This window comes from Diabrotica undecimpunctata, chromosome 6 (assembly GCF_040954645.1).
Source record: "Diabrotica undecimpunctata isolate CICGRU chromosome 6, icDiaUnde3, whole genome shotgun sequence".
Lineage (NCBI taxonomy): Eukaryota > Metazoa > Arthropoda > Insecta > Coleoptera > Chrysomelidae > Diabrotica > Diabrotica undecimpunctata.
In genome coordinates this window covers 57978576-58005580 of record NC_092808.1, presented here as the reverse complement: position 1 = coordinate 58005580, position 27005 = coordinate 57978576, and the positions used below count along the sequence as shown (strand labels likewise).

At 32.4% G+C, this 27005-nt stretch overlaps 2 protein-coding genes across 2 annotated transcripts in view; both read left to right on the top strand.

Annotated features, from left to right (window-relative positions):
• LOC140442663 (GTP-binding protein Di-Ras2) overlaps window positions 1-27005 on the top strand; it is a 1562201-nt gene that overhangs the window by 965827 nt on the left and 569369 nt on the right. The gene's annotated exons all lie outside the window — the stretch shown is intronic.
• Window positions 25389-26618, top strand: LOC140444349 (UNC93-like protein MFSD11). Its single transcript, XM_072536097.1, has one exon. The coding sequence runs from the start codon at window positions 25389-25391 to the stop codon at window positions 26616-26618; it is 1230 nt and encodes a 409-aa protein (XP_072392198.1).

The following is a 27005-nucleotide window of genomic DNA, read 5'->3' as shown; positions in this document are numbered from 1 at the left end:
CCGTATTGCTCTTTTTGTAATTTAAAAATAATATCAGATTGGGCAACTGTATCAGAATCCCAAAAGGAAGGCCATATCGAAGATGAGACTCAAACACAGAAAATATGTTATTTTGGAAGATGCTAAATTCATTTTCTTCGAAACAGATCTTATTGCATAGCAGGCTGAGACTAGTTTCTTACTTAACAAATGGATATGAAGAGACCATTTAAGGTTGCTGTCTATAAAAATACCAAGAAATTTTACAGAATCAATTATACTGATCTGGCTATTATTAAGAAGCAAGGGTTAAAGAGCTCCTTTACAGGATAATGTTACTGTCTTATCCACGATAAAAGAGAGTAAATTAGAGTCGCACCAGCTTTTTATTTTAAGTAGATCAGAAGTTATAATTGCATGAAGCGTTGCAATATTAGAGTTTTTCCAGGTAATACTAGTATCATCAACAAAAAGAAAAATTTTTCCATCGATTTTTAAGTTAGTGATGTCATTTATAGTTGTTAGTGATGTGATAAGGAAAAGTAGACGAGCCAGTACTGAATCTTGTGGTACTCCACATACAATGCTTTTGTGACTAGAGTCAGTAACATTTGCTCGAACTAGTTGGTTCCTATTTCTCAAGTAAGATTGGAACCCATTCAAAGAAATACCTCGAAATTTAGTTTTTTTCTCAAAATGTCATGATTTACATGTCACGATTATTTGAAATATTTATTAATATCTGGCAAAAATATGATCTCAAAATAGCTTTCAGATAATTTATGCTGTCATAAATTGTCATAAAGAAGTCGATGACTTCATATTTTTAACATGTTACCACAGAATACACCACCCAACAAGAAACGGAACGAAGGGCTTTTTCGCAATCCAAATTTATGTGAGAATCCGCCACGTTCTAAATAGTTTATCTTTCAACCTATAACAACTAAAGTTTGTTTACGTATTTGGAAGAGTTGTTTCGTGCGTGTTGTTTTATAGTAAAAAAAGAATAATACAAAAAGTATATTATAATAGTAAAAAAAGAATAATACTGTTATACATATTTTGTATATACCTGTACATATTTTAATACCTCAAAAAATCGATAAAAAGTAATAGAAATTGACTGATTTTCATCTCTATTTTGAAATTAACTCTCAAATTCAATCGCTTTTAATCGGTTTTTTAACGTACTAAAATAATTTTGGTACGTTAATTTGTTTGTTAAAAAAAATTAAATCGATATTTTTGATTTAAGACCTTTTACTTATCAGTACAAAATTGATATGAGTTGTATTAAATTAAAAAAAAAATACAATTCATACAAAACAGATCTACTTAAAAAACATTAGTTTTATTAATTACTTTGTTTCTCAGTGTAACTATAACTTTACTACTGTTTTAAATGACTTCCTCATTTCTTTTCTTAGTGTACCAAGTAGTACAACTGTCATTCTCTCTCAGAAATTTCTGTCCTACGAACATCAAAGGTACCGACAAAGCTTTCGCTTCTTGTTGGGTGGTGCATTCTGTGATGTCACTAAGTAAAAAAATTAGCTATGTCAGTATATCGTCGCTAAGATGTCAAAACCTCGTATTTCAATCTTCGATGGTTTTGTGTTTTTTTGGGTTGCCTACATTAGGAATTCGAGCTTCATCGATTGCAAAACCTCTTATCTTAAAGCGTGTAAAATTACACCTACATCACTCGAATTCAGAAACCTCGTATCTCACATGTTGTACACCAAACCTAGTAAGTCAACGAGTGTATGCAAAATATCTGAATATTGAACGTTTTGTGTAGTTATATGAATTTATAAGAATTATAAGAATAATTTCATAATAATAATTCAATAATATATAATAATAAATAATTTATAAGAATTATAAGTGTTTACTAGAAGCTATGGTAAGTAAAAAAATCTTAATACTTTGTTTTAATATTACGTAGACGCATTGTTTTACGTTAAACAGAAACATAACTAATATTATTCCAAAAAATTTAAGGTTATTATGATTTAATTAATCTATTTCAGTTGATCATCTGAAACAAATTATATAAATTAACTAAAGAAAAACAGAAACTTGTCAGTTGGTACAATAATTTCCAAAATAATGTATTTCAGTAAATTTTTTAGTGAAACAAATTGTAATAGGAGGTTTTGTTACCTAGCTTAATTTAAACTAAGCTGGGCTGCAAGAATGGTCAAATGAGCACTAAGAAATTTGAAAGCGAATCATGATATTGACCATTCCAAAATAAATGCCACGATCATGCCGATATGATCTTTTCTTAAACAAAATGAAAAATACAAACATTGATATTTATCATCCAGGGAAGGACCAGTGTGACTTATGTTTTTTGCATAAACTGGGCAATGTAGAGCAAGAAGATTATAAATCACACATTAGCCAAAAATATCGCGCTAGAACGAAAAAATAGAAAGAAAAAGAAGATGCGTTGGAAGGAAAAGTGTGCGTATTTACGATGGATGTACAGCGGTCCAACTTGTCCCTGTTGTCCCAGCAAGCATGGTATACTTTAAACAGAAACTAGCATGCCATAACTTTACCTATAATTTAACAAATGATAGGGTAATTTGTTATGTATGGTATGAGGTAGAAAGCAAAATGGATGCTAACTTCTTTACATCTTTTATGATTGTTTTGTACAAAAATATTTAGTTAAGGGTCACTCGCAAATGGAGAGCGATAGTGTGCATTCCACCAATGAAAAAAAGAAATGCATTTACTTACCATCCAATTATGTGGAAATAATTAAAAAGGCCCGTAAAAATTTCAAAAATCCATACAAAGTTAAATACGTTGATCACCAATGTTTTAATGACTATTCTGAAATTAAGTATTATTCATCCATTCGTCCAGGAAAAAAAGTTGGAGATGCATGCGTAAATAATCTGAGGGGCCTAAGGTATCCTACAGATTTGCCTGTCCAATTCAAACTGAACTTTGGCAATAAGTAAAAGTTTTTACCAGTTTGAAAAAATACTAATAATGCAGAATTGCAAAAAAATGTATAATGATCATTTGCCCATTACAGAAGACAAATTTAATCACCTGCAGTCTCTTAAGACCGTTATTCACCCAGACTATCATGGTTTTTATGACTCGTTGAAGCACTTATTCTTTTTTGTTTTTAAAATATGGAAAATACTTATGTTTATTTTATTTTATATAAGTATTTTATTTTGTGTGTAGAAAAGGCCTAAGAGGGATGAAAATATGCTATCAAAACCTCGTAAGTCCTAAAATTAAGTACTACATATTTAAATTTCAAATAATCTAACTTTATTCTTATCAAGTTTAATCATTGTCACAAATAATAATTCAATTCGTGAACATCCCATATTGCAGAAAAAAAAATTAATTGACTTGTTAAATCATTTTCCATAAAAGTTAACACTTTAAAATGGCGTCATTTCGTTATTTTGAAATCGTTAGTAAAACATTAGACAAACAGAGCTCATTTATTAATTTAATTTTTTTTTGCTTAGAAATATTATTTGTCTTATATATTTTTTACACATTTGGTATATAGTAATATTCTACAATAGTTTTACTAAGATCAAAATTATTCGACTTCTACTGCACTAAAATACTTGTGAAAATCACTTTAAATTAAAAATAAAAAATTGAAGTAGCATGACAAGCTATAAATTCGTTACTATTAAAAACTTTTATTCATTATGTTTCAATTATCATTAACTCCAAGTAATAATGTTTAAAGTGTACAAAATGAGTAAAAGTTTAACAAACGTAATATTGCTAAGTATAGCCTTTTTACTGCTATTTATAGGAATTCAAACAATGAGCAATATCCAAAAAATTGTCATTGATAGTATAAAGAAAGAAAAACCATCTTATAAAGAAAATGGGTATTACAGCCAAGCTGTAAACAGTGCATTTTATGCTGTATCCACGTGGGCAGTGCCATCAATCATTAATGTTTTTGGAGTGAAAGTGTCTATGTGCTTAGGCGCTCTTTTTAATGTTTTGTTTATACTACAATTTTTGTTAGAAGAAGTTTGGATCTTATACCTGTTCTGTGGTTTAGCAGGCATCGGGTCAGCTTTATTAGGAGCAGCGCAAGGTGACTATTTAGCTTTAAATTCCTCAGATAAAACGATGAATAGAAATACTGCCATATTTACAATAATTTCAAGCTTTAATATGATAATTGGCAATATAATTGTTATGTGTGGGTTTGGTGGTAAAGCTGAAATAAATAAGAGCACACGTATATTAGTTTTGACAATCTTCGCAGGAGTATGTACAGTGGGGTCATTCGTATTCGTTTTATTACCAGTAAATAAAAACGAAGAAAAAAGTGAAGAAACATTGAGTAAAGTTGGAGCAATAGAATCATTTATAAAAGCAGTAAAATTGTTTATTACTAGAAATATGTTACTATTAAGTGTAAGTTTTTTATATGGAGGAGTAAGCGCCGGATTTTTTAATGGAATTTATTCCTCTGCAATAGGTTTTACACAAAAACTTCCCAATTCTAAGCAATTGGTAGGCCTATCTGGAATATTTACAGGTATTGGAGAAATATTTGCAGGCATCATAATAACGATTTTTGACGAAAAAATAGTTTCCTTGGGTAGAAAAGTCTTAATAGTAACTGGTTGTTCTTTGCACGGTTTAAGTTTTATATTAATTTTTATTAATCTTCCAGATAATTCCCCAAATGCTGATACTAACGATGCAGCAATTATAGAAAGTAATACGTTTCTTGCCATGTTTTGTTCGTTTCTTTTGGGTCTTGGTGACTGTATAAATGTAAATGTTATATTTAGCTTATTGGGAACTGTGTATTCCGAAAGTGCTGCCGAAGCTTTTTCCATTTTACAATTTTTTGTGGGTATTGGATCGGTTATTAATTTTATGACTGCTGAAGCAGTAGGACTTTATTATCAACTTGCAGCTTTATTTTTATTAGCAATATTAAATGCCGGGTCCGTTATAAAAGTAGACACTTATTGCAACCAAAATGTGTTAATAAAACATAAAACTAAGACAGAAATTTCTCATTAGTTTTAAACTCAAATCTCACTAGTAACTAAGTTTTTATATGTAAGTTTGTATAACTAAGTTTGTATTTTATATGTTTTATATGCAAGGTAATATTTACTGTAAAAATATTGTAGGTAGTATAATTTTATAAATGTTTTTATATGTAATGTAATATTTGTACATATTATATTCTTTTATACAGTGTTGTCGTTTTACTTAATGCAGGGTCTCTGGTCTTAACAAAGTGAAAATTTTTATTGTTTGTGTATTTACTTGTGTAACTTTCATAAGGAAAAAGAAATTCCCGTAGTTGCCTGTATACCATGAATGACAAAAGTTTAATTAAAAAATCCTTTATAAAATTTATATACACAACAATAAGGCGCTTGAGAAAAGGGCACTTGATAAAGGCACTTGGCCGAAACAGCTGTAGTGATGAAATAATATGTATAATAAATTTTGTGTAAGTTTTGAAAACAAAGTTTTTAGTGTTTTATTGGTATATAAAGTGAATTTTCGTAAAGTAACGGTCGAATCGATCACTTGAAATTTATGTAATTAAAAAGACTTACAATGTAATTACAACTAATTACAATTATGTTGTAATGTTAAAGTATTTAACAGATACCCTGCATGGCACCGTTAGACTCCCGATAGGGGGTGTTGTTGACCCTCAGACCTCATCTGAATGGCTGCTAGATGGCAGCTGAACTCATTTATTGAGATGTCATCATTATGTGTGAAATAAATAATGACGAAAAGGCAGCTAGCAAAGATTTATTCTGGGGTCAGGCAGCATAGATAATAGACAATTTATAAGGCAACACTATTGTATTATTGGATCTAAATGATTGAGTGGGTGTAAGTCCCCAGATGTATTAGGGCCATATGGAAAATAAATAAAAAAGACACAATGTTTTAGTAGACAGACCATCAAGGCAATGTATTAAAGACGTAGTGTAAAACGAGGAGATGAGATAAATAATGACCACTATATAGTTGTAGATGGGACTAGCTTGGGAGTACGATGAGGACCAATAACTAAAAATACAAAGGAAATAAGTAAATCTTAATACACTACTATAGAGGTAATCAAGTCATATAAGCTAGCAGACAAAAAGATAGCAAAAAAGTTTGAGACTTACGTTGATAACTACGTAACAAAGCACGCTGAACAGAACTGTGACTCAGATCAAGTTTGGCAGAAACTGGAGTCTTGGCATAACGACCGAGACGAACACATGTGTACAAAATAAGGGCGTTGGTACTTAACTTAAAGCAGCTAGCGTTTGTCGATAACATAACATTGACGGTAAGGTGTGGCCTTTGCACCAATAAGAATATATAAACGAATATTTAAATGTATATAGCAAAAAACAAAATGCAGTGGGATATGCTATGTTAGAAATAGCTTTTGTCAACATGGAACAAAATGTCTAGTCTACCGGAAAGAAACAGAGAGGGCGAATATTTATTCTACATGACAGAAAGAGAAAGAAAAGAAAGACAGAGGGAGAAAGAGAGGGCGCCAACTACTTTTTAAATAAACAATAGTAAAAACAGAAACTGAAGTTAAAGAAATTAATAAACTAATAAAGAAAATAGTTATTTAAATATAAATTAATAGAGATGTGACATTTATAACGTTACACACTCCTACCAACCATCAAAAAAATTTCGAACACAACTGAGAAATTTTTCTCAAAAAAAAAACAAGAACACAATGTTCTACCTAGGAATAAATATATGCAGTAGTAATCTGTAGTAACAAATCAAAAATAAATACTTTATAATAAAGCAATCGAGTTAATGAATATAATGACAAAATATTGATCATAAATAATTTAGAGTATTACTCAGGGAAATTAAATACTTCCCAACGAATTGTAGTATGCGTCAAACTGAAATTTGTTATATGTTATTTAAAAATTTTATAACAAAATAATTAAATTAATGAATATAAGTAATTATTCATTATTCATAAAAAAATTTAGAGTATAACTAAAATTTTTTATATTTAAAAAAAAAGCCAAAATAATTTTCAGATGTTAATCTGGGGAAAATAAAAAAATTATCCAATGAATTGTAGTATTTATCACACTAAAATTATTAATTTAACATTAATAAATTACTACAGAGAATATCTCTGGAAAAATAAAAAAATTACTCAATGAATTTCAGTATTCATTAAACTGAAATTAAATAAGGTACTGTTATAGAGTAACCAGTAATGGTGTAGCATAAAGTTTATAATAAAAATTTAATAATTACAATATATACAGTTTTTGAGGGGAACGCTCAGAGGAATATAAATGCATATTACCCAATGAATTTTAGTATTCATTATACTAAAAATGAAGGCAGAATTTGTTTAAATTAATCGGATATCTGTAGGCTTTGGTACTGTACATGGACCCTACCAAAGGGTCAATTGATACCATTGGTTGGTATGAACGCTGTAGCCCATAGCCCACGGTTAAACCACTACAGCGCTCCTCGGAGACGACAGCCCTATGTGCCATGAACCCCCCGATGACATACCCTGGTGACAACCCACCATTTAAGGAAGATCCAGTGGTACGAATGTACATCTGCATCAAAGCTCAGGCCCACAATAACAATAATAATAATATTAATAATAATAATAACCTGTGGGAGTTTTTGTCAGTTCTTCTATCAGGCGCGGCCCCCTGCGAATGGGGGATGCTCTCTGGGTATTCTTAGAACCGATACCCAGAGGGTAGCAGGGATACCTGCCGTGGAACAAAAACTGACACCTGGCAGTAGGTATAAAATGCACACCCATGAAAATGGAGATTAATGATTTATGTTTAGGGTCGCTGCCTGGGGATCGCCAGGGCACGTCTGGAGCCGGCGCTGGACGTGACAGCATGCGGGACGTCGGTGGCAGGGTGTTGAGGAGGCGGGCCCCTGTCATACAATCAGCTACAGCCCAACAACAAGAAGAACCACAAATGAGCCAAACAACAACAAGAGCTCCACCCGCTGAAGGTGCTGCGCTGGAACATCAGCCGGCGCTCACTCAAGCGGGACGACCGAGGCAGCGCATGAAATGGACTGTGTCCATAAACGAAAATATTTTGCGCTTTTATTATAAGGTGACAAACCTCGGTCAAGAAACGATCGGCTATCGACAACAACTGTATGCCGAATTTTGCAGGGAATACCCAGAAATTCAAGTATCTGAACAAAGAGTAGCAGACCAATACCGGGTAATTTTAAGAAACAATCTTATCCCAGAGACTAGACGCGACATTATCAGAAGCGAAATTGAACAGGAGATCCATAACCAACAGCAAGTTGCAGACCAAGTCCCTAATGAAGTCCCCAACGAGCAGATTCCTGAGCTTCTCGTACAAGAAACTCAACCTAATAATACACAGCAGGGCAATAACGAGTTGCACGATAGTCTGGTAAACGAGATGGCACGCGCTGTACAAGAGTTTAGTGGAACAAACCCACTTAGCAGACCACCGCTACCAAAAATAAACTCTTCTAAGAAACTAGGAGCGCTGTTACAAATTGTGAATACTGAAGTCCTACCCAATTATATCACAGAAGCCCACACATTAGAATATTTGCATATGCTGATTTACTGTGCAGCAACAGCAATTGCTAATGTTATGGGCATTAAGATCAGAACACGACGGGGTACCAACATCGGAAGGACTGGTAACAGAATAGCACCCTGGGGAAAACGACTGCTGGGGAAGATTGAATTACTGCGTAGGGACATTGGACAAATAACAGAATACATAAGAGGAGTAAGAAGTAGAAAAATCATCAAAAGAGCTGAAGAAATATTGTTTAACACTATAAGACACTCACGACATGATCCAGAAAACAACACACCTCAACAATGCCTGGACACATTAAAACAAAAACTATCTGTTTACTCAGGCCGCCTGAGGAGGTACAAGGTTAGTAACCACCGCAAATGCGACAACATACTTTTTGAGCAAGCAGAGAAGGCTTTTTATAGGAAACTTAATTCCACTGTAGAAAATGCAAATAATAAATCCTACCCAAGCCAAGAAGAAATTCATGAGTTTTGGGGAAACCAACTTTCGACGCCAGCTACTCATAATAACAATGCTGGATGGATTGAACAAACGACGAACAACTGTCAACACTACAGTAATATTCCTTATGAACCTTTCACCACTGAAGAAGTCTCGAACATTATCAAAGAGCTTCATAACTGGAAATCTCCTGGACCAGACGGAGTTCAAAACTTCTGGCTAAAGAAGTTTTGGAGTGTTCATGAGCTTTTAACAGTATTTATTAATAATATTATTTCTAATTCACAGGAAATACCATCATTTCTTACTCAGGGAACCACTTATCTAATACCGAAGGATCAAAGTAATACCCAAGATCCAGCAAAGTACCGCCCAATTACTTGTCTTCCAACTTTGTACAAATTGGTCACATCCTGTGTGGCCCGGCGTATCTACCAACATTGTGCTCTGAACAATATCATAGAGCCTCAACAGAAAGGATGCGCTAAGGGCTCCATGGGCTGCAAAGAACAACTTATTATCGACTCAGTTATTTCTAACCAGGCATACACCAAAAAAAGAAACCTTTTTACTGCCTTCATTGACTACAAGAAGGCTTTTGATTCAGTGCCGCATGAATGGCTTATAGATATATTGAAAATATATAAAGTCGATGATAATCTCGTGACCTTTTTGAAGAATATAATGGCAGAGTGGAAGACTAAAATTCACCTTCAAATACCGGGTGAAATTAATATCGAAACTGAAAATATCCCTATTAACCGGGGGCTTTTCCAGGGGGACTCGTTGAGTCGACTTTGGTTCTGCCTAGCAATGAACCCACTATCTCAGCTGCTGAACTCTACTGACTCAGGTTTTAGCATCAAAAATAACAACACTGTTGTAGCGAAGCTTAATCATCTGTTGTATATGGATGATTTAAAATTAATGGCTTCCACTCGAAACCACCTAGATGAGATGCTAAAAACTGTAGAAAATTTCTCAAATGATATTAGTATGAATTTTGGACTAGACAAGTGCCGTATACTAAATATAGTCAGAGGAAAGATTCAGCCCGGAGGTTTCGATATGCAAGATGGCCAAAACATCGAGGCAATGGGTGAAAATGATATGTACAAATATCTCGGAGTAAAACAAGCGCGGAAAATTGACCATAAACAAATGAAAACTGAACTAACTTCGGAGTTCGTACGAAGAGTAAGACAACTAAATCGGTCATATCTTAATAGTAAAAATTTGTTTAAGGCATTAAATACGTACGCCTGTTCCGCGCTGAGCTACTCATTTGGTATTATAAAGTGGTCAAAAACAGATATAGAGGGTCTTCAGCGGAAAGTAAGAACACTTCTCACAAAGGCGCAAAAACATCACCCACGCAGTGCAGTAGAGAGAACAACATTACCGCGGTATCAAGGGGGAAGAGGACTTATGGATATAGGTGAGCAATTGGATAAACAAATTGCTAATTTAAGAACTTATTTTCAGGTACAGGCTGAGAGATCTACTTTACATCGAGCAATTTGCGCAGTAGATGATACGACGCCGCTTAAACTGAGGGAACAAGAAATGCGCATAAACCACCTGACTAAACAAGACAAAATGCGTACCTGGATGAGTAAACCTCTGCATGGGCGACATCTCAATGAGATCAGCCAAGAATATGTCGACAATACAGCGTCGAACTATTGGTTGACATCAGGAAAGATGTTTCCCGAGACTGAGGGTTTCCTACTTGCCATTCAGGATCAGGTTATTCCAACTAAAAATTACCTGAAATATATTGTTAAAGATCCTCAAGTCCAAAATGACAAATGCCGATATGGATGCCAAGCCCAAGAAACCATCCAACATCTTACCGGTGGCTGCCAGGCATTTGTCGGTACTGATTATAAAGAACGCCATGACTCAGTAGGAAAGATTATCCACCAAGAACTAGCTGACAAACTGGGACTTCTCCAAACCGACCATCTTCCTTATTATCAATACGTCCCTGATAGAATGCTTGAAAATGACAACTACAAGCTATACTGGGACCGCACTGTGCTTACAGACCAACCAGTGGCCCATAATAGACCCGATCTCATACTAGTTAATAAAATTACTAGGCAAACAACACTTATTGATGTGGCGATACCCAACACCAATAATTTACGTGTTAAATACAACGAAAAGATCGCCAAGTACAGAGATCTAGAAATACAAATCAGGAGACAATGGAGAATGGAAAGTACCCAGACGATACCCATTATTCTTTCTACCACTGGAGTTATCCCGAAGAGCCTCCTAGAAAACATAAAAAAGCTGGGTCTAAACGAACATCTATATAAGATTATGCAGAAAGCTGTGTTACTTTCGACGTCCAGATGCGTACGAAAATTTTTGGGAGATACACCGACATACCAAGTCACCTAGGACTCGATAACATGAAAAGAGTCCCACCAGAGCTCAATCCTTTTGATACCGTAGGTATCTGGGATGAGTGAATTTTCCCCTTAGAGGGAGTGTGAGCCGTATGGCTAAATCTGGATAATAATAAAGGGGCAATGCATCTGATATACTCAGAAATATATATATATATATATATATATATATATATATATATATATATATATATATATTATATACTCAATATATACATTGTTGAAGAATTATGTCTTCAGAAATTCTTCTTCACAGACCTTCAGATCATATCTCACAAAAATGAATAGCTAAGAATAGAATAATATTGCTAATGAATGAATCTCAAAAAAATTAGTACTCAGGATGACTGAGTACCTAAAGTAAGGTAACAATCATATCAAAATTATAATATGAGTAAAAGCATGTAGACATTGATATGCAAATGTAATAAATTATTGATAAACATCTCAAAAATACATATAAATTTTAAAAAAGAGATATAGTAACTGCATAAATCAAGTCCTAGAAGACTAAGAGTAAGTTAATAATGAATATAAGATAAAGATACATAAGAAATGTTATTCTCACTAAATATAAACCAGGGATCCACACAAAAGAATAAAGTACCGCATAAATATAGTTTACAAAAGATAGAAGAAAACAAGTGAAAGTAGGTATACTACAATCAAACTTCAAAACTACAAAAAGTAGATATGCATAGAATTATTGAAGTTATACTTCTGTACGCACGGTCGACGTTGGAAATTTGCACGGGAGTGAATCGGTGAAATCATTACATATATAAGATATGAGTAAGAGAGAGACAGAAGATATATTTTCTCTCTCTTTCTCTATTGGGAATAGAAATGTCCTTTATATATTATTTAATGTATATATATTTAACCCAGATAATCCTGACATAAGAAATAGTATTAAAACTGCAATTTTTTGTTATTAATATGTTTTATTTGGAACACTTGAATACATTACTGTAATAATATTGCAAAAAATCGCAATGTACACAAAAAAAAATTAGCGTCCTACATCTAGAACGTCAGGATCAAGCACTACCATTTGTGTGGTAACTCACAAAGCAGCGTACATGGATACCAACATCACATTTTTGACATCTTGTAGTTGTTTTTTTATGGCAGTAGCGACATCTAGTTTGTTTTTCTTGATCAATCACACAATGATGCATTCCATCGAAACGAGAATCGGCATTTTCTCTTCGACTTGGCCGTCCACAAGAAGATGAAGTCGCTTTTGTATAAAGCTGAAGAAGTGAAGTTGCAATGCGTCGTCGAAAAGCTAATTGATCCAAAGTGCCCTGATTGCTTCGATGTAGTTGCCAAGCGTAGGAGAGGACCGGGAAGAAGACGCATTTCCTGGCTCCAAAATTTACGAAAGTGGTATAACACGACTACCACTGAACTGTTCCGCGCTGCAATAAATAAAGTAAAGATAGCCGTGATGATCGCCAACATCCGGAACGGATAGGCACTTTAAGAAGAAGAAGTTGCCAAGCATTCTGTATAGCCAAATCGATACAGTGAGTAAACAAACAGAAGTACCACTTTTTTCCTCTAATACCAGTTCTATATAAACTTACGTTTTGATCGCATCGATCTACGCCGCCCATATTTCGATTATATAATTTTACCATGAATGGTTGAGGAACAAGTAGGACCTATCGTTTTTTTTTCTTGTCGCGAATATCGCTTTACTTGATGAATAGGATTCGTACCAACTGCGTTCGAGCAGAGCAATACAACACTATTATCGTGCCAGCTGACAATTGTCAATTTCTTATTACCGTCAAACTTAGCATCGTACGAACCTCTTTTGTCTTTTTGTAACTCCTTTGCCGATTTCAGCGGATTTTTTGGTATTCTGTTACTTCTTATGGTTCCTGTTCCTCTGATATTTTTTTCTGTCAGCATTTCAAATAAAGGCATTGTACTAAAAAAATTATCAAAAAATAAATGAAATTTTTTCAGCTCCCACTTTGATCTAAGAATGTCAACATAACTGAGTACCACACCTACACCGACACCAAAATCCTTGTATTTAGGCGATACGTGTGTTGATGCTCCCTGGTATGGCTCAAACCACGTTACGTACCCATTTTTGTTACATCTAACCCAAAGTTTATATCCCCATCTTATCGGTTTACCCTTTATAAACTGTTTACAGCCGTGACGCCCGAAATAAGGAACCATGGCTTCATCAACACTGTGGTTCTCTTCTAAAACTGCATGTTTTAAAAAATTTTGATTTAGTAACCCAAAGAGAGGTCTAACTTTACTGAATTTATCAGAATGATCCAAATTATTATTATCGGCTATATGCAGAACGCTCATTATAAAATCAAACCTATCCCTAGCAAGTGCCCCAGAAACTAAGGAATTACAGACGTCTCTATCCTTTTCCCAATACATCTTCTTCCTTGGGTATTGAGCATAACCACTAAGAATAAGAATTCCTACGAATGCTTTGATTTCTTCGATACATATAGGCTTATTTTTCTTATTTTTCATACTTGCATATCTATTGGATTCGACAACCAGTAAATCAAAAATTTCTTCATCGAACAACTTCATGAACCAGTCTATGGGAGTATCTTCTGTATCAATATTGAGATCATTATCCTTTGACCAATCAAGTATTTCTGCTTCCTCTGAGGTGGTTGCTACTTCAGACCAGTGGTATTGCCGTGGAATTTTCAAAACTTTCTCAGATTTAACAGAATTTAATAATGGAATATCATCATCCGAGTCTGAGTCAACCGAACGAGGTACATGGATTTCAGCTACTGTTCTCAACATATTTGAAGGCAAATTATCCGGATACACGTTTTCTTTATCCCCACAATCCTCATCTGTTTCAGCGGCATCTTCCGGAGGTAAGAGAACTATATTAGCTTGAGAATGAGGAAATTCATCTTCTTCTAACATCTCCAAGGCCTCATGTAAAGAAAAACCCCTGAAACAATAAAAGCAGTATGTTCATAACACTATCAACAAATTCTTTTGGGCTAAATACTAAGTAAAATAAACAAAGAAATCCAATGATTACAATAATTACTCAAAATTATAATTTTCATGCCATAATAGTACATAATCCTGACATCCTACATGTAGGACGGTCAAATTTATCACCACCTGGCAGCCAACTGGCAAACATTTTGGATAAAATTATTTCACAATTTGGAAAAATGAACACTTATATACAAATAACATCATAAAAAAGTATATTTTATCAAAAGTTTAATATTCATTTCTTACCTTGCAAATCTGATTCCATGCTCAGCCATATTTTACGTTTTTTACAACCGCACCACAAGTAGACGTTTCAAGCGATAGGAACAAACTAAACAACAATGGGACGATTTGTCCTTGAGTAACATTTTGTGATAGACGGCGTTATCAAATTTAAACAGGGCCGTGTTCAAAAATTATTGAAATTAGCGTCCTACATAGAGAACGTCAGGGTTATTAGGGTTAATATTGTATTAATATTCTTCTTCAGATGCAAATCCAATAATGGATGTTAGCGATCACATTTTCCATTAATTAATAACTCTTTTCTACTAATATTTATATATTTATTGAGAGACATACCTACATTTACATTTAGATTGTTTAACAAAGATAAGTAGGTATCTATTCAGTGGGCTATTAGCACCATAGGTTGTTCTACAAAATGAAACATTAAAAGTACATAGATGAGGCAAACCATGGTAATATGGTACTCTAAGACCAATCTCACCCACAAGAGAGGGACAGATCCCTCCTCATACTTAAAGCATACAAGCTCATAGACCTCTCCATGATAGTGTAGTCATGGTCTGCTAATCTAATCCAACTTTGAAAGGCGCACACCTGTAGAAATTTATGCCGAACCCCCTCTAAGGTGAAGCTTTTAAGATAGTTGTTGAACCACCACCTACAAATAATTCAAATAGTAAGCTAAGTGAGACTGGTTTTATAATATATAATTTTAGGTTCAATTTTTAATTAACTAGGTTAAATTATTAATTCTCTAATTAAGGCTGTTAACAGCATTTACCCATTTGTCAAACATATCCATATAATGTTCTTGACTTGAAAAACGGTATTGCTTGCCAGTAGTATCCATGTGATCTGGAACAAATCTTTTTTGTTCAGTTGTTCGTCTCTACATTGTTATTCCATGTAATGTGTTCAATTCCATAATAAAAAATCGTCTAAAATTGTACCTTTTTGCACTACTTATATAAAAAATTTTAAATTATAAAAAATAAAACAAATACAAATATGGCGCCGTATTTGCCTAAACTCAACTTTGACTTGACCACAGGACACTTCCTCCGCGCAGGAACGAGACTAGCAGCGCCATCAAATGAACGGGCGCCAAATCCAAACGTGATTTGACCTTGGCTATCCCTGTTACCAATCTAGGTGTAATTTTATCTATGATTAAGTTTATTGATATTACAGTAACAAACTGAGAGATTACATTAACACTGTAATCACTGTCACTGAAAATTGTACAATTTTATGGACAAAGTTAACAAAAAAGTCAAATAATATAAAATAACAAAACAATCTTAAATATTAGTAAAATTATTGTACAACTTATATAATTTGTACAGGCAACCACAAAATACAAAACAAATTGTAGCTAGTGTTGCCAAATGCAAGAACAAGACGAGATTTAGACAGTCTTGGTCTTGGTCTTACGTCAATACACCTGGTCTTGGTGTTGGTCTTGGTATTGCAAGTCTTGCAGTTACCCATTAGCATATTGCTATTTATTAAACATTACTTTAGATCTTAGAACAACGTAACAGAGTAAGTACATTTTAAGCTTGAATTAACAGCCATAATAAAGACCAAAAAAATTAATAAATGTCTAAACAACTGACATCGAGTGGGGTTTGAAGTCACGATCTAAACGGTCAGTGCCTATGCTGTGACTGTGCCTAACTCAGCTATCTACCTTGACCCACGGAAGTCAATCTGTTTTTTTGCATTTACATATCAAGTTCATTGATTTTGTCGTTCATTTCAATAGATATTATCAAAACTACTTAATAGTGACAAAACAGGTGCCACCTGATAAAAAAGTACATTATTAGTCTAGTAAAATTTAGTTTATTTTAATTAAAGAAATAAATTCGGAAATTATTTTGTGGTGGTATTTGTTTTTTATTGGATTAAAGAAAAGTGAATTGTAATAAGAATAACATTTTAAATTTGTGTTGACTTGTGCTGGGTTGAATACTGAAATCATTTTCAAAAAATTTATAAAATTATGAACTAAGATATTATTAGTGTTAAACTGAAATGCTTATAATTTGGCAGTGGGTGGTAGCAGGATAATCAAAACTATGAAAAATATAAAATATAGGTTGCATTACAAACAATTGTAGTTTATTGCCATAGAAAACAATATTTCTAATTTCAAAAGTCCAGTGATTCGAAGAGTCTAAAATTTGTTTTCAGACTCTTAAGGTTTGGTAGTAAACTATTTCGGCACGTTATAACCCAAAGGTAAGCAAAGATTCAAAAAGATATAACGTCATACCGAATTCTATGAAAAATTAGTGTATTTTTACTATATAATAGGTAGTCATAACTCATAGTTTCTTTTCGTAGATGACCGCCTAATCTTACAAGATAAAGTTTTAAGGAGACAACCGTTGACATAACGTTATCAAAAGTAAGGATATTGGGGATAACTGTTGTTATATTTTTACAAAACACAAATTGATATAATCTAATATATTATTAGATACTGAGATATTGCTCTTTAATAGGTGTGAACATATTAATTTTTTTTTATTACTACCGTTTTGTCTGTGTGTATTTAGCTTGTTGAGAAAAGAATTACAGAGACACATTATAAATACAAAACCGCATGACATGTAATCGTCATATATGTATTTTCAAAAATCCTAAATAAAAACAAATTGATGTTTTAGGCAATAGAAAATATAAAATTAACAGTGATCCAAATAAAGATTTCAATACGACAAGGTTTAAACCACCTGCCCTTTCGTATTCAATTAGCATATTCTGAGTTTTTACAGAGACATTTAAACATAAATTTATATTATATTATATTAAATTCCATCTCGTCGTCGCTTTTGCAGATTCTATTTTATTGATTTAGATAGTTTTCTGTTTAACTCAGATAGTTTGATATACCTATGACTTGTTTTGTTTTATTTATTACCAGGTACTGCATTAGAACTACATTTAAGCCATTATTTGTACAAATTAAATATTTTAAAAGTTTATTTTTAGATTTATTTTCATAAAATTACTTTAGTATATAAGTAAATCTTAGTCATCTTTATATTGATTTTCATTTTTCTTTAAGTAAAGTCGCGAGTTCCAAGTGCATATTTCTTAATGTAATTAATGTAATAATACAAATTACAAATGTAATTTACATTTAATATCGTCCTAAAACCGTCCTGGTAAAATTGTCCTTTTTAAAGTTCTTCTAGAGGCTAATATAGAAGGCTATAATTTTAAGTTTATTTTAAGGTCATCATTCTATTTCACCTTAACGACACGACAATACAGCACGACTTTTCACCTGTGGAAGTTTTAAACATTAAATATTCGTAATAATGCGACAATGCTTGATTAGTTAGATTACTGAGAATTATCCCGTAAGGTAAACCGCCGTAACTGATACATTGGTTGAGGGAGCGTCCAAACGCAAATTGTCGTGAGCTTTACTCCAAGGCTTATATTCATGACCGAGAAGGTTACTCAAGTAACCCGGCGTGAGTCTCACTATTTCACGTAATGCACCCAACACTAATACACATGGAAAACGAGAAAGGCTAAAATTTATCTGTTATAAGGTTGTATGTGAATCGAAAGGTAATTAAAAATAAGAAAAAACGACGAAATAAACGATAGACGACACGATGATAAAATAAAAATAATATTGATTGGGATATATAGAAATAATAAAAACAAATTAAGCCATACCAATGAAATTACGGAAGAGAAGCAAAGGAAGACAATGACATAGATGTTTTATATTAATTGTGTTAGAGGAATGATGCACAATAGAAAAACTAAGAAAAAATTATAAAAAAAAGAAATCGAAAAAAGTAATAAATTATTATATTTATGGAAGAACTTAAAACAAAATAAGGTATATAAATAGAATAAAATAATTTAAAATTTTGTAATTTGTGTAGTACTTTATTTTCAAAATTGTATAGTTTGTGGAACATGTTTCCGAATGGCAACTTTTAATTTGATTACAGCACTTCGCTCTACCTATAGCTGCAGTTGATTGACAAAATCGTAAAACCTTTGATACAGTTTTTAAATAATAAGCAGTTGATTTGATTTATTTTATTGATCCCTATTCGTTGACTTCATCTAGAGTAAGCATCTAGAATAGAATAGAATAGAAATATGCTTTATTGTCATTGAAAATTTTACAATTTTATGGACAAAGCTTACATAAGTTAAAAAAAAATTAATAATAACAGTAACAATTAAAATTTACTAAAATTACATAATTCGTCAATATCACAGAATAAAACATAAAATATACTATCCATTGCAAAATTTCACTATATTGCAAATTGCATAATAAAACATTACGAACTAGTTTACGAACAAGTTTAAGCTGCTGCATGTGATAGCCAAATATATATAAAAATACTTTGTTATTTGTATCTAAACGAACTGTACTTTCTTAACTATTCGTTGAGAAACTCTTCCACTAAATAATAAGGTCTTTCAGATAGATAGGCTTTTGTCAATTTACGGAACTTAAGGAAAGAAGTTGTAGATTTAAGTTGCAAAGGGGAATGGTTGTATAATTTTTTTGCCGAATATAATATAGATTTCTCTACTAACTCAGTGGATGGGATCGGTAAATACACAACAAAGCTTGAATTTCTAGTGGAGTGATCATGACTAGGTCTTGCTGAAAAAAACGTGTAGGTGTCTACGAATTAAGCAAACAGTTTCTAGAATATATAGAGAGGGAAGAGTTAAAATCCCGTGATTTTTGAAGTAGCTTTTGCAATTTGTTATTGTACTAACGCCAAAAAGATACCGTATTGCTCTTTTTTGTAATTTAAAAATAACATCAGATTGGACAGCTGTATAAGAACCCCAAAAAGGAAGGCCATATCGAAGACGAGACTCAAACAAAGAAAAGTAAGTTATTTTGGAAGATGCTAAATTCATTTTCTTCGAAAAAGATCTTATTACATAGCAGGCTGAGGCTAGTTTCTTACTTAACAAATCGATATGAAGAGATCATTTAAGGTTGCTGTCTATAAAAATACCAAGAAATTTTACAGAATCAATTATACTGATCTGGCTGTTATTAAGAAGGAAGGGTTAAAGAGCTCCTTTATAGGATAATGCTACTGTCTTATCCACGTTAAAAGAGAGTAAATTAGAGTCGCACCAGGTTTTTATTGTAAGTAGATCAGAAGTTATAATTGCATAAAGCATTACAATATTAGAGTTCTTCCAGGTAATACTGGTATCATCAACAAGAAGAAAAAAATTTCCATCGATTTTTAAATTATTGATGTCATTTATAAAGATAAGGAAAAGTAGAGAACCCAGTACTAAATCTTGTGATACTCCACATACAATTCTTTTGTGACTAGAGTTAGTATCATTTGCTCAAACTCTTTGTTTCCTATTCCTCAAGTAAGATTGGAACCAATTCAATGAAATACCTCGAATTCCGTAGAAATTATTTTTTTTATCAAAATGTCATGATTTAAACAATCAAAAGCTTTGGCATAGTCACAAAAAAACAGTGGCAGTATAAAGATTATTGTTTAGTGCTTAATAGACCTCATGTAATACAGAAAACATAGCATCGCTGGTACATTTATTAGATATAAAGCCGAACTGACTTTGTGATAAAATGTTGTTTTCAACGAGAAAGGACATGTCGGGCTTTTATAAGTCTCTCAATAATCGTGGATAGGACAGATAGTAAGGCAATAGGTCTATAGTTGCAGACATTAGATTTATCACCACCCTTATAAAGAGGAACAATAATGGTTGTCTTTAGGCACTCTGGAAGTATACCTTTTTCAAAGGAATCGTTAATTAGTGAGACCAGGACTTTCAACACATTACTTGTGAGATTTAGGAAAATTTTTATGGATATCCCATCAGTACTACAGGAAGATTTGCTTTTGATACTACTGATTGTTTCGATCAGTTCAGATTTATCAACTGGTCTTATAAAGAATGAATTCGAGACCTTTTTTGAATTGGGAAGATGGGAAATTGGATCTTGTTGCAGAAAAATAGCTGATGTTATATTTTTACTTACATTAACGAAGTATTTATTTGGATTTTCGGGGTTTGGAAGAGAAAATGTTTAAGCTGTGTTAGTTTTATTTCGAAAATCATTTATTATGGACCAAGTTTCCCTTGGTCATTTTTAGAGCTTCCCAAACGATTCTCACAGTACATTTTTTAGCTGTTTTCATAAGTTTTAGCTAGGTTTCCCTGTAGTTGGAGATATATTCAGTGACAAAGACATTGGTAGTAAATTTCTTGATGTACAGTAATAAACGCATATTTTTTGATGATATGCGGATACCCTTGGTAGTCCAAGGTTTGTGATGTTTTGACTTAATTTTAATTAAAGGAAATGCCTTATTGAAAATACAGACAAGCTTATCTAAAAAATTACTAAAATTATAGTCCGAGTCCACAGAAGGAAAGTGCCATTCAGAAGTCAAGCACACATTTTTGAATTTACGAAAGTTCTGGGCTGAAAAAATCCTACCTAAACGTTGGGTTTTCGAGGATTGTTGGTTAAGAGTGTTAAACTTGGTATATACTGTACTATACTTTACTATACTTTACTATACTTTACTATACTTTACTATACTATACTATTCTCTAAACTCCAACCATCCCTCCACCTTTTTGTTAAACATAAAAATTAAATTAACAAGTGTTCAACGAACTAAAATAATGCATTTGTACATTGCTTTTATGGAGTAAAGTCACAAAAACATTGAAAATGGCAGACGGGCGCCATTTTATAAAATTATATTATATCATGTCTAAAAAAATCAGACAAAAATACCCCATTCAAAAGCTCTTATGTTCCCATACAAAATGACCAACTTTTATTTAATAGTATTTCTACAACACTGGTAGAATTATTTGATATATTTATTATTATCTGACAAAAATATAATCTCAAAATAGCTTTCAGATAACTTATGCTGTCATTAATTGTCATTTTCAATTGTCAATAAAGAAGACGATGACTTCATATTTTCAACAAGTCACCACAGAATACACCACCCAACAAGAAACGAAACGAAACGAAGTGCTTTTTCGCAATCCAAATTTCTGTGAGAATCCGCCACGTTCTAAATAGTTTATCTTTTAACATAATATGTTAAAAGTTATATTATAAAAACTAAAGTTTGTTTACGTATTTGGAAGTGTTGTTTCGTGTATGCTACTTAATACTAAAAAAAGAATAATACTGTTCTACATATTTTGTATATACCTGTACATATTTTAATACCTCAAAAAATCGATAAAAACTAATAGAAATTGACTGATTTTCATCTCTATTTTGAAATTAACTCTCAAAATCAATCGCAAACTCAATGCATTTATCGGTTTTTTAACGTACTAAACTACTTTTGGTACATTAATTTATTTGAAAAAACAAATCGATATTTTTGATTTAAGACCTTTTACTTATCAGTACAAAATTGATATATGAGTTGTATTAAATTTTACAGAAAAAAAATACAATTCATACAAATCAGATCTACTTAAAAAACATTAGTTTTAATAATTAGTTTGTTTCTCAGTGTAACTATAACTTTACTACTGTTTTAAATGACTTCCTCATTACTTTTCTTAGTGTACTAAGTAGTGTAATTTTCATTCTATCTCCGAAATTTCTATCCTACGAACATCAAAGGTACCGACAAAGCTTTCGCTTCTTTTTGGGTGGTGCATTCTGTGATGTCACTAACTAAAAAAATTAACTGTATCAGTAGGAATCTGACAAAAATAAATTGACTTGTTAAATCATTTTCCATAATGGTTAACACTTTGAAATGGCGTCATTTCCTTGTTTTGAAATCATTAGTAAAACATTAAACAATTACAGCTCATTTATTAATTCATTTTTTTTGCTTAGAAACTATAGTGTATTTTTATGTATGAGAGAGTAATAAAACAATAAATTATGTATGCAAATCCCTAAACTGTTGATACGGGTGACTCAATGAAAAACAGATATTTGTCAACAAGTTTACAGAAGTATTAAGGAAAACAATTTTAAATTGAGTATGACCACCAGGTATAAAGGTTGGAGCAGAATAGAATACAATAGTTCTGAGGGTTACTAATCCCTAAATAAGGTTGCCAGTGTCGGAGTGATGGAGGTTAACAGGTACTAATGAATTTGCAAGAAATGTAAGATGTTTATTTTATTGGTTATATATAACCGATAAAAGTTTAATAAGTACCTACCTATTTGCAAAATACGGTTTAATTCTTTAGATAAAATAAAACGTTTTATTTTATCTATTTGCAAAATAAAGTTAAATTCTTTGCCTATTTGCAAAATAAAGTTTAATTCTTTAGATAAAATAAAACGTTTTATTTTATCTGAAATGAGTGCATTCCACGAAGTAAGGGTTTCAACAATCAAACATTTAATTCTTTATTTCCAGGAATCTACGACAGTAATTGACTAGATAATTACCTTCTAAACTTATTCCACAGAAAATGTGATAGTGGGTTTTTCCATTTTGTATATAGGAAGGTCCAAGTGGCGTATTCAAAATTCTTAACAGTTCACTAAAAGTAGGTACTTCAGTTGCAAGGTGCAGTTTATTGTGTATACTAGTGTTATGGAAAATTTGGAAGTGCCGTGTAAACGCCGAAAAATTGGTCCTCTAACAGTTAATGAAAAAACATTAATATTTAATTGTTTTAAATCATTTACAGACAAACGTTTATGTGAAAGTGTTGATGAGACCGTTGAGTTAGTTAGCAGTACACTTGGTGTTGGGAAATCTACGATTTACAGAGTTATTAAAGAAGAGAAATGTGGTAGTTTTCAAATGCCACGTAATGCTCCAGGAAAACCAAAATTTCAAATAGAATATCATTTTAAAGAAGGACTTCGACGGAAAGTGCATGAATTCTTCTTTAGACAAAAATTTCCAACATTGGATAAAGTTCTTGTCTCAGTTCGAGATGATAAGGATTACCCAGAAATGAGTCGAAGGACGTTATGGAAACTTTTAAAAGAAATGGGCTTCCGCTGGAAAAAGAATCCCAGAAAGTCTATTTTATTAGAAAGAAGCGATATTGTCATATGGAGAAGACATTTTCTAAGAACCATAAAGGAAATGAGAAACCAAAAAAGAAAAATATTTTATCTTGATGAAACATGGATCAACGAGGGTCATACACCAAATAAATTTTGGCAGGATGAAACTGTTACAAGTCAAAGGCACGCTTTTGTAAATAACTTATCTACTGGGTTAAACCCACCATGAGGAAAGGGACGCAGGCTGATAATAGTACACATTGGCAGTTCAGACGGTTTTGTTGAAGGTGGTTTATTAACTTTTGAATCAACTCGTACCGGTGACTACCATGAAGACATGAACGCTGATGTCTTTCAAGAATGGTTCGAACAAATGATAGATCTTCTTCCTAAGAACTGTGTAATAGTAATGGATAATGCAAGTTATCACTCCAGACTTATAGAAGGACTGCCCACAACCAAGTGGTTAAAAAAAGACTTGCAGAATTGGAGTTCAAAAAATATTACGTACCATCCCGGATCTATAAGAAAGGAACTATATTCGTTGTATGCCCTTCATAAAGAAAAACTTAAAAAATACGAAATTGATTGATTGAAATTGCCAAAAATTGTGGAATGACAGTACTTAGATCCCCACCATATCATTGTGAATTAAACCCGATTGAACTGGTATGGGCACAGATAAAGAGTGAAGTTTCAAGAAAAAATACCACTTTTAAAATTCATGATGTTAAACAGTTGTTTTTGGAGGCCGTAAATAATGTAAAACCTGAAAAATGGGAAAAGGCAGTAAATCACACTATTAAAGAAGAGGAAAAAATGTGGAAGCTGGACAATATTACTGATAAAATGATCGAGCCAGTTATTATAAATCTTGGTTCTAAAAGTTCATCTTCTGAATCTGATTTGGATTTGTAACAAGTAGCTGTAAGTTTTATATTAATATTTTTATTCATCTATTTAACATACCTTAGACGGTTTTAAAAACTCTTTTTCTCTTTTGTAATTTTTAAAAATTAAAAAAAATGTGAATTTTTTAAAACCCTTTTTAATGTAGGCCAGTCAGTTCTAATATAGTGTGTGATAAAAGAGGTCACTTTTGTTTACATACACATAACACTTTATAACACTGAAATAATTCATTTATTTTTTACAATTATTCAAAGTAATTTTTCAATTAATCTTGAGCACGCCCATGGAGTGGTCGGAGCTACCAGTTAAAATTATGCTAATTACTCTCTCGTTTATAAAAATAAACTATAGAACGGAGAAATATTTCAGAGCATACCCTATATTATTTGTCTTACATATTTTCTACACGTTTGATATAAAGTATTCTACAATAGTTTTACTAAGATCAAAATTATTCGACTTCTACTGCACTACAATACTTGTGAAAATCACTTTAAATTAAAAATAAAAAATTTAAGTAGCATGACAAACTATAAATTCGGTACTATTAAAAAATTTCATCCATTGTGTTTCAACTATCATCAACTCCAAGCAATAATGTTTAAAATGTACAAACCGAGTAAAAGTTTAACAAACGTAATATTGCTAAGTATAGCGTTGCTACTGCTATATATAGGAAATCAAACAATGAGCAATATCCAAAGAATTTTCATTGATAGTATAAAGAAAGAAAAACCATCTTATAAAGAAAATGGGTATTACAGCCAAGCTGTAAACAGTGCATTTTATGCTGCATCCACGTGGGCAGTGCCATCAATCATTAATGTTTTTGGAGTAAAAGTGTCTATGTGCTTAGGTGCTCTTGTTAATGTTTTGTTTATACTACAATTTTTGTTAGAAGAAGTTTGGATTTTATACCTGTTCTGTGGTTTAGCTGGCGTTGGTTCAGCTTTATTAGGAGCAACACAAGGTGAATATTTAGTTCTCAATTCCTCAGAGAAAACGATGAATAGAAATAGTGCCATATGTACAATAATTTCAAGCTTTAATATGATAATTGGCAATATAATTGTTATGTGCGGGTTTAGTGGTAAAACCGAAATAAATAAGAGCACACGTATATTAGTTTTGACAATCTTCGCAGGAGTATGTACAGCGGGGTTATTCGTATTCGTTTTATTACCAGTAAATAAAAAAGAAGAAAAAAGTAAAGAAACATTGAGTAAAGTTGGAGCAATAGAATCATTTATAAAAGCAGTAAAATTGTTTATTACTAGAAATATGTTAATATTAAGTGTAAGTTTTTTATATGGAGGAGTAAACGCCGGATTTCTTAGTGGAATTTATTCCTCTGCAATAGGTTTTACACAAAAACTTCCCAATTCTAAGCAATTGGTAGGCCTATCTGGAATATTTACAGGTATTGGAGAAATATTTGCAGGCATCATAATAACGATTTTTGACGAAAAAATAGTTTCCTTGGGTAGAAAAGTCTTAATAGTAACTGGTTGTTCTTTGCACGGTTTAAGTTTTATTTTAATTTTTATTAATCTTCCAGATAATTCCACAAATGCCGATACTAACGATGCAGCAATTATAGAAAGTAATACGTTTCTTGCCATGTTTTGTTCGTTTCTTTTGGGTCTTGGTGACTGTATAAATGGAAACGTACTATTTAGCTTATTAGGAACTTTGTATTCCGAAAGTGCTGCCGAAGCTTTTTCCATTTTACAATTTTTTGTGGGTATTGGATTGGTTATTAATTTTATGACTGCTGGAGTAGTAGGACTTTATTATCAACTTGCAGCTTTATTTTTATTAGCAATATTAAATGTCGGGTCCGTTATAAAAGTAGACACTTATTGCAACCAAAATGTATTAATAAAAAATAAAACTAAGACAGAAATTTCTCATTAGCTTTAAACTAAAATCTCACTAGTAACTAAGTTTTTATATGTAAGTTTGTATAACTAAGTTTGTATTTTATATATTATGCAAGGTAATATTTACTGTAAAAATATCGTAGGAAGTACAATTTTTTGAATGTGTTTATATGTAATATAATATTTGTACATCTTTCTTTTATACAGTGTTGTCGTTTTACTTAATGCAGGGTGGCAGCCGTAGCTCAGTGGCTATGTTACTGGCTTAATAAGCTGGAGGGCCTGGGTTCGAATCCCGACACCGACAAAAATTTAAAATTTCTAATTTAACTGAGCTGCCACCGTGCTTCGGAGGGAAAGTAAAGCCGTCGGTCCCGGCTACGAAAGTAGTCGTTAGGTCATGTTAGGGGCGCTTGCGCGA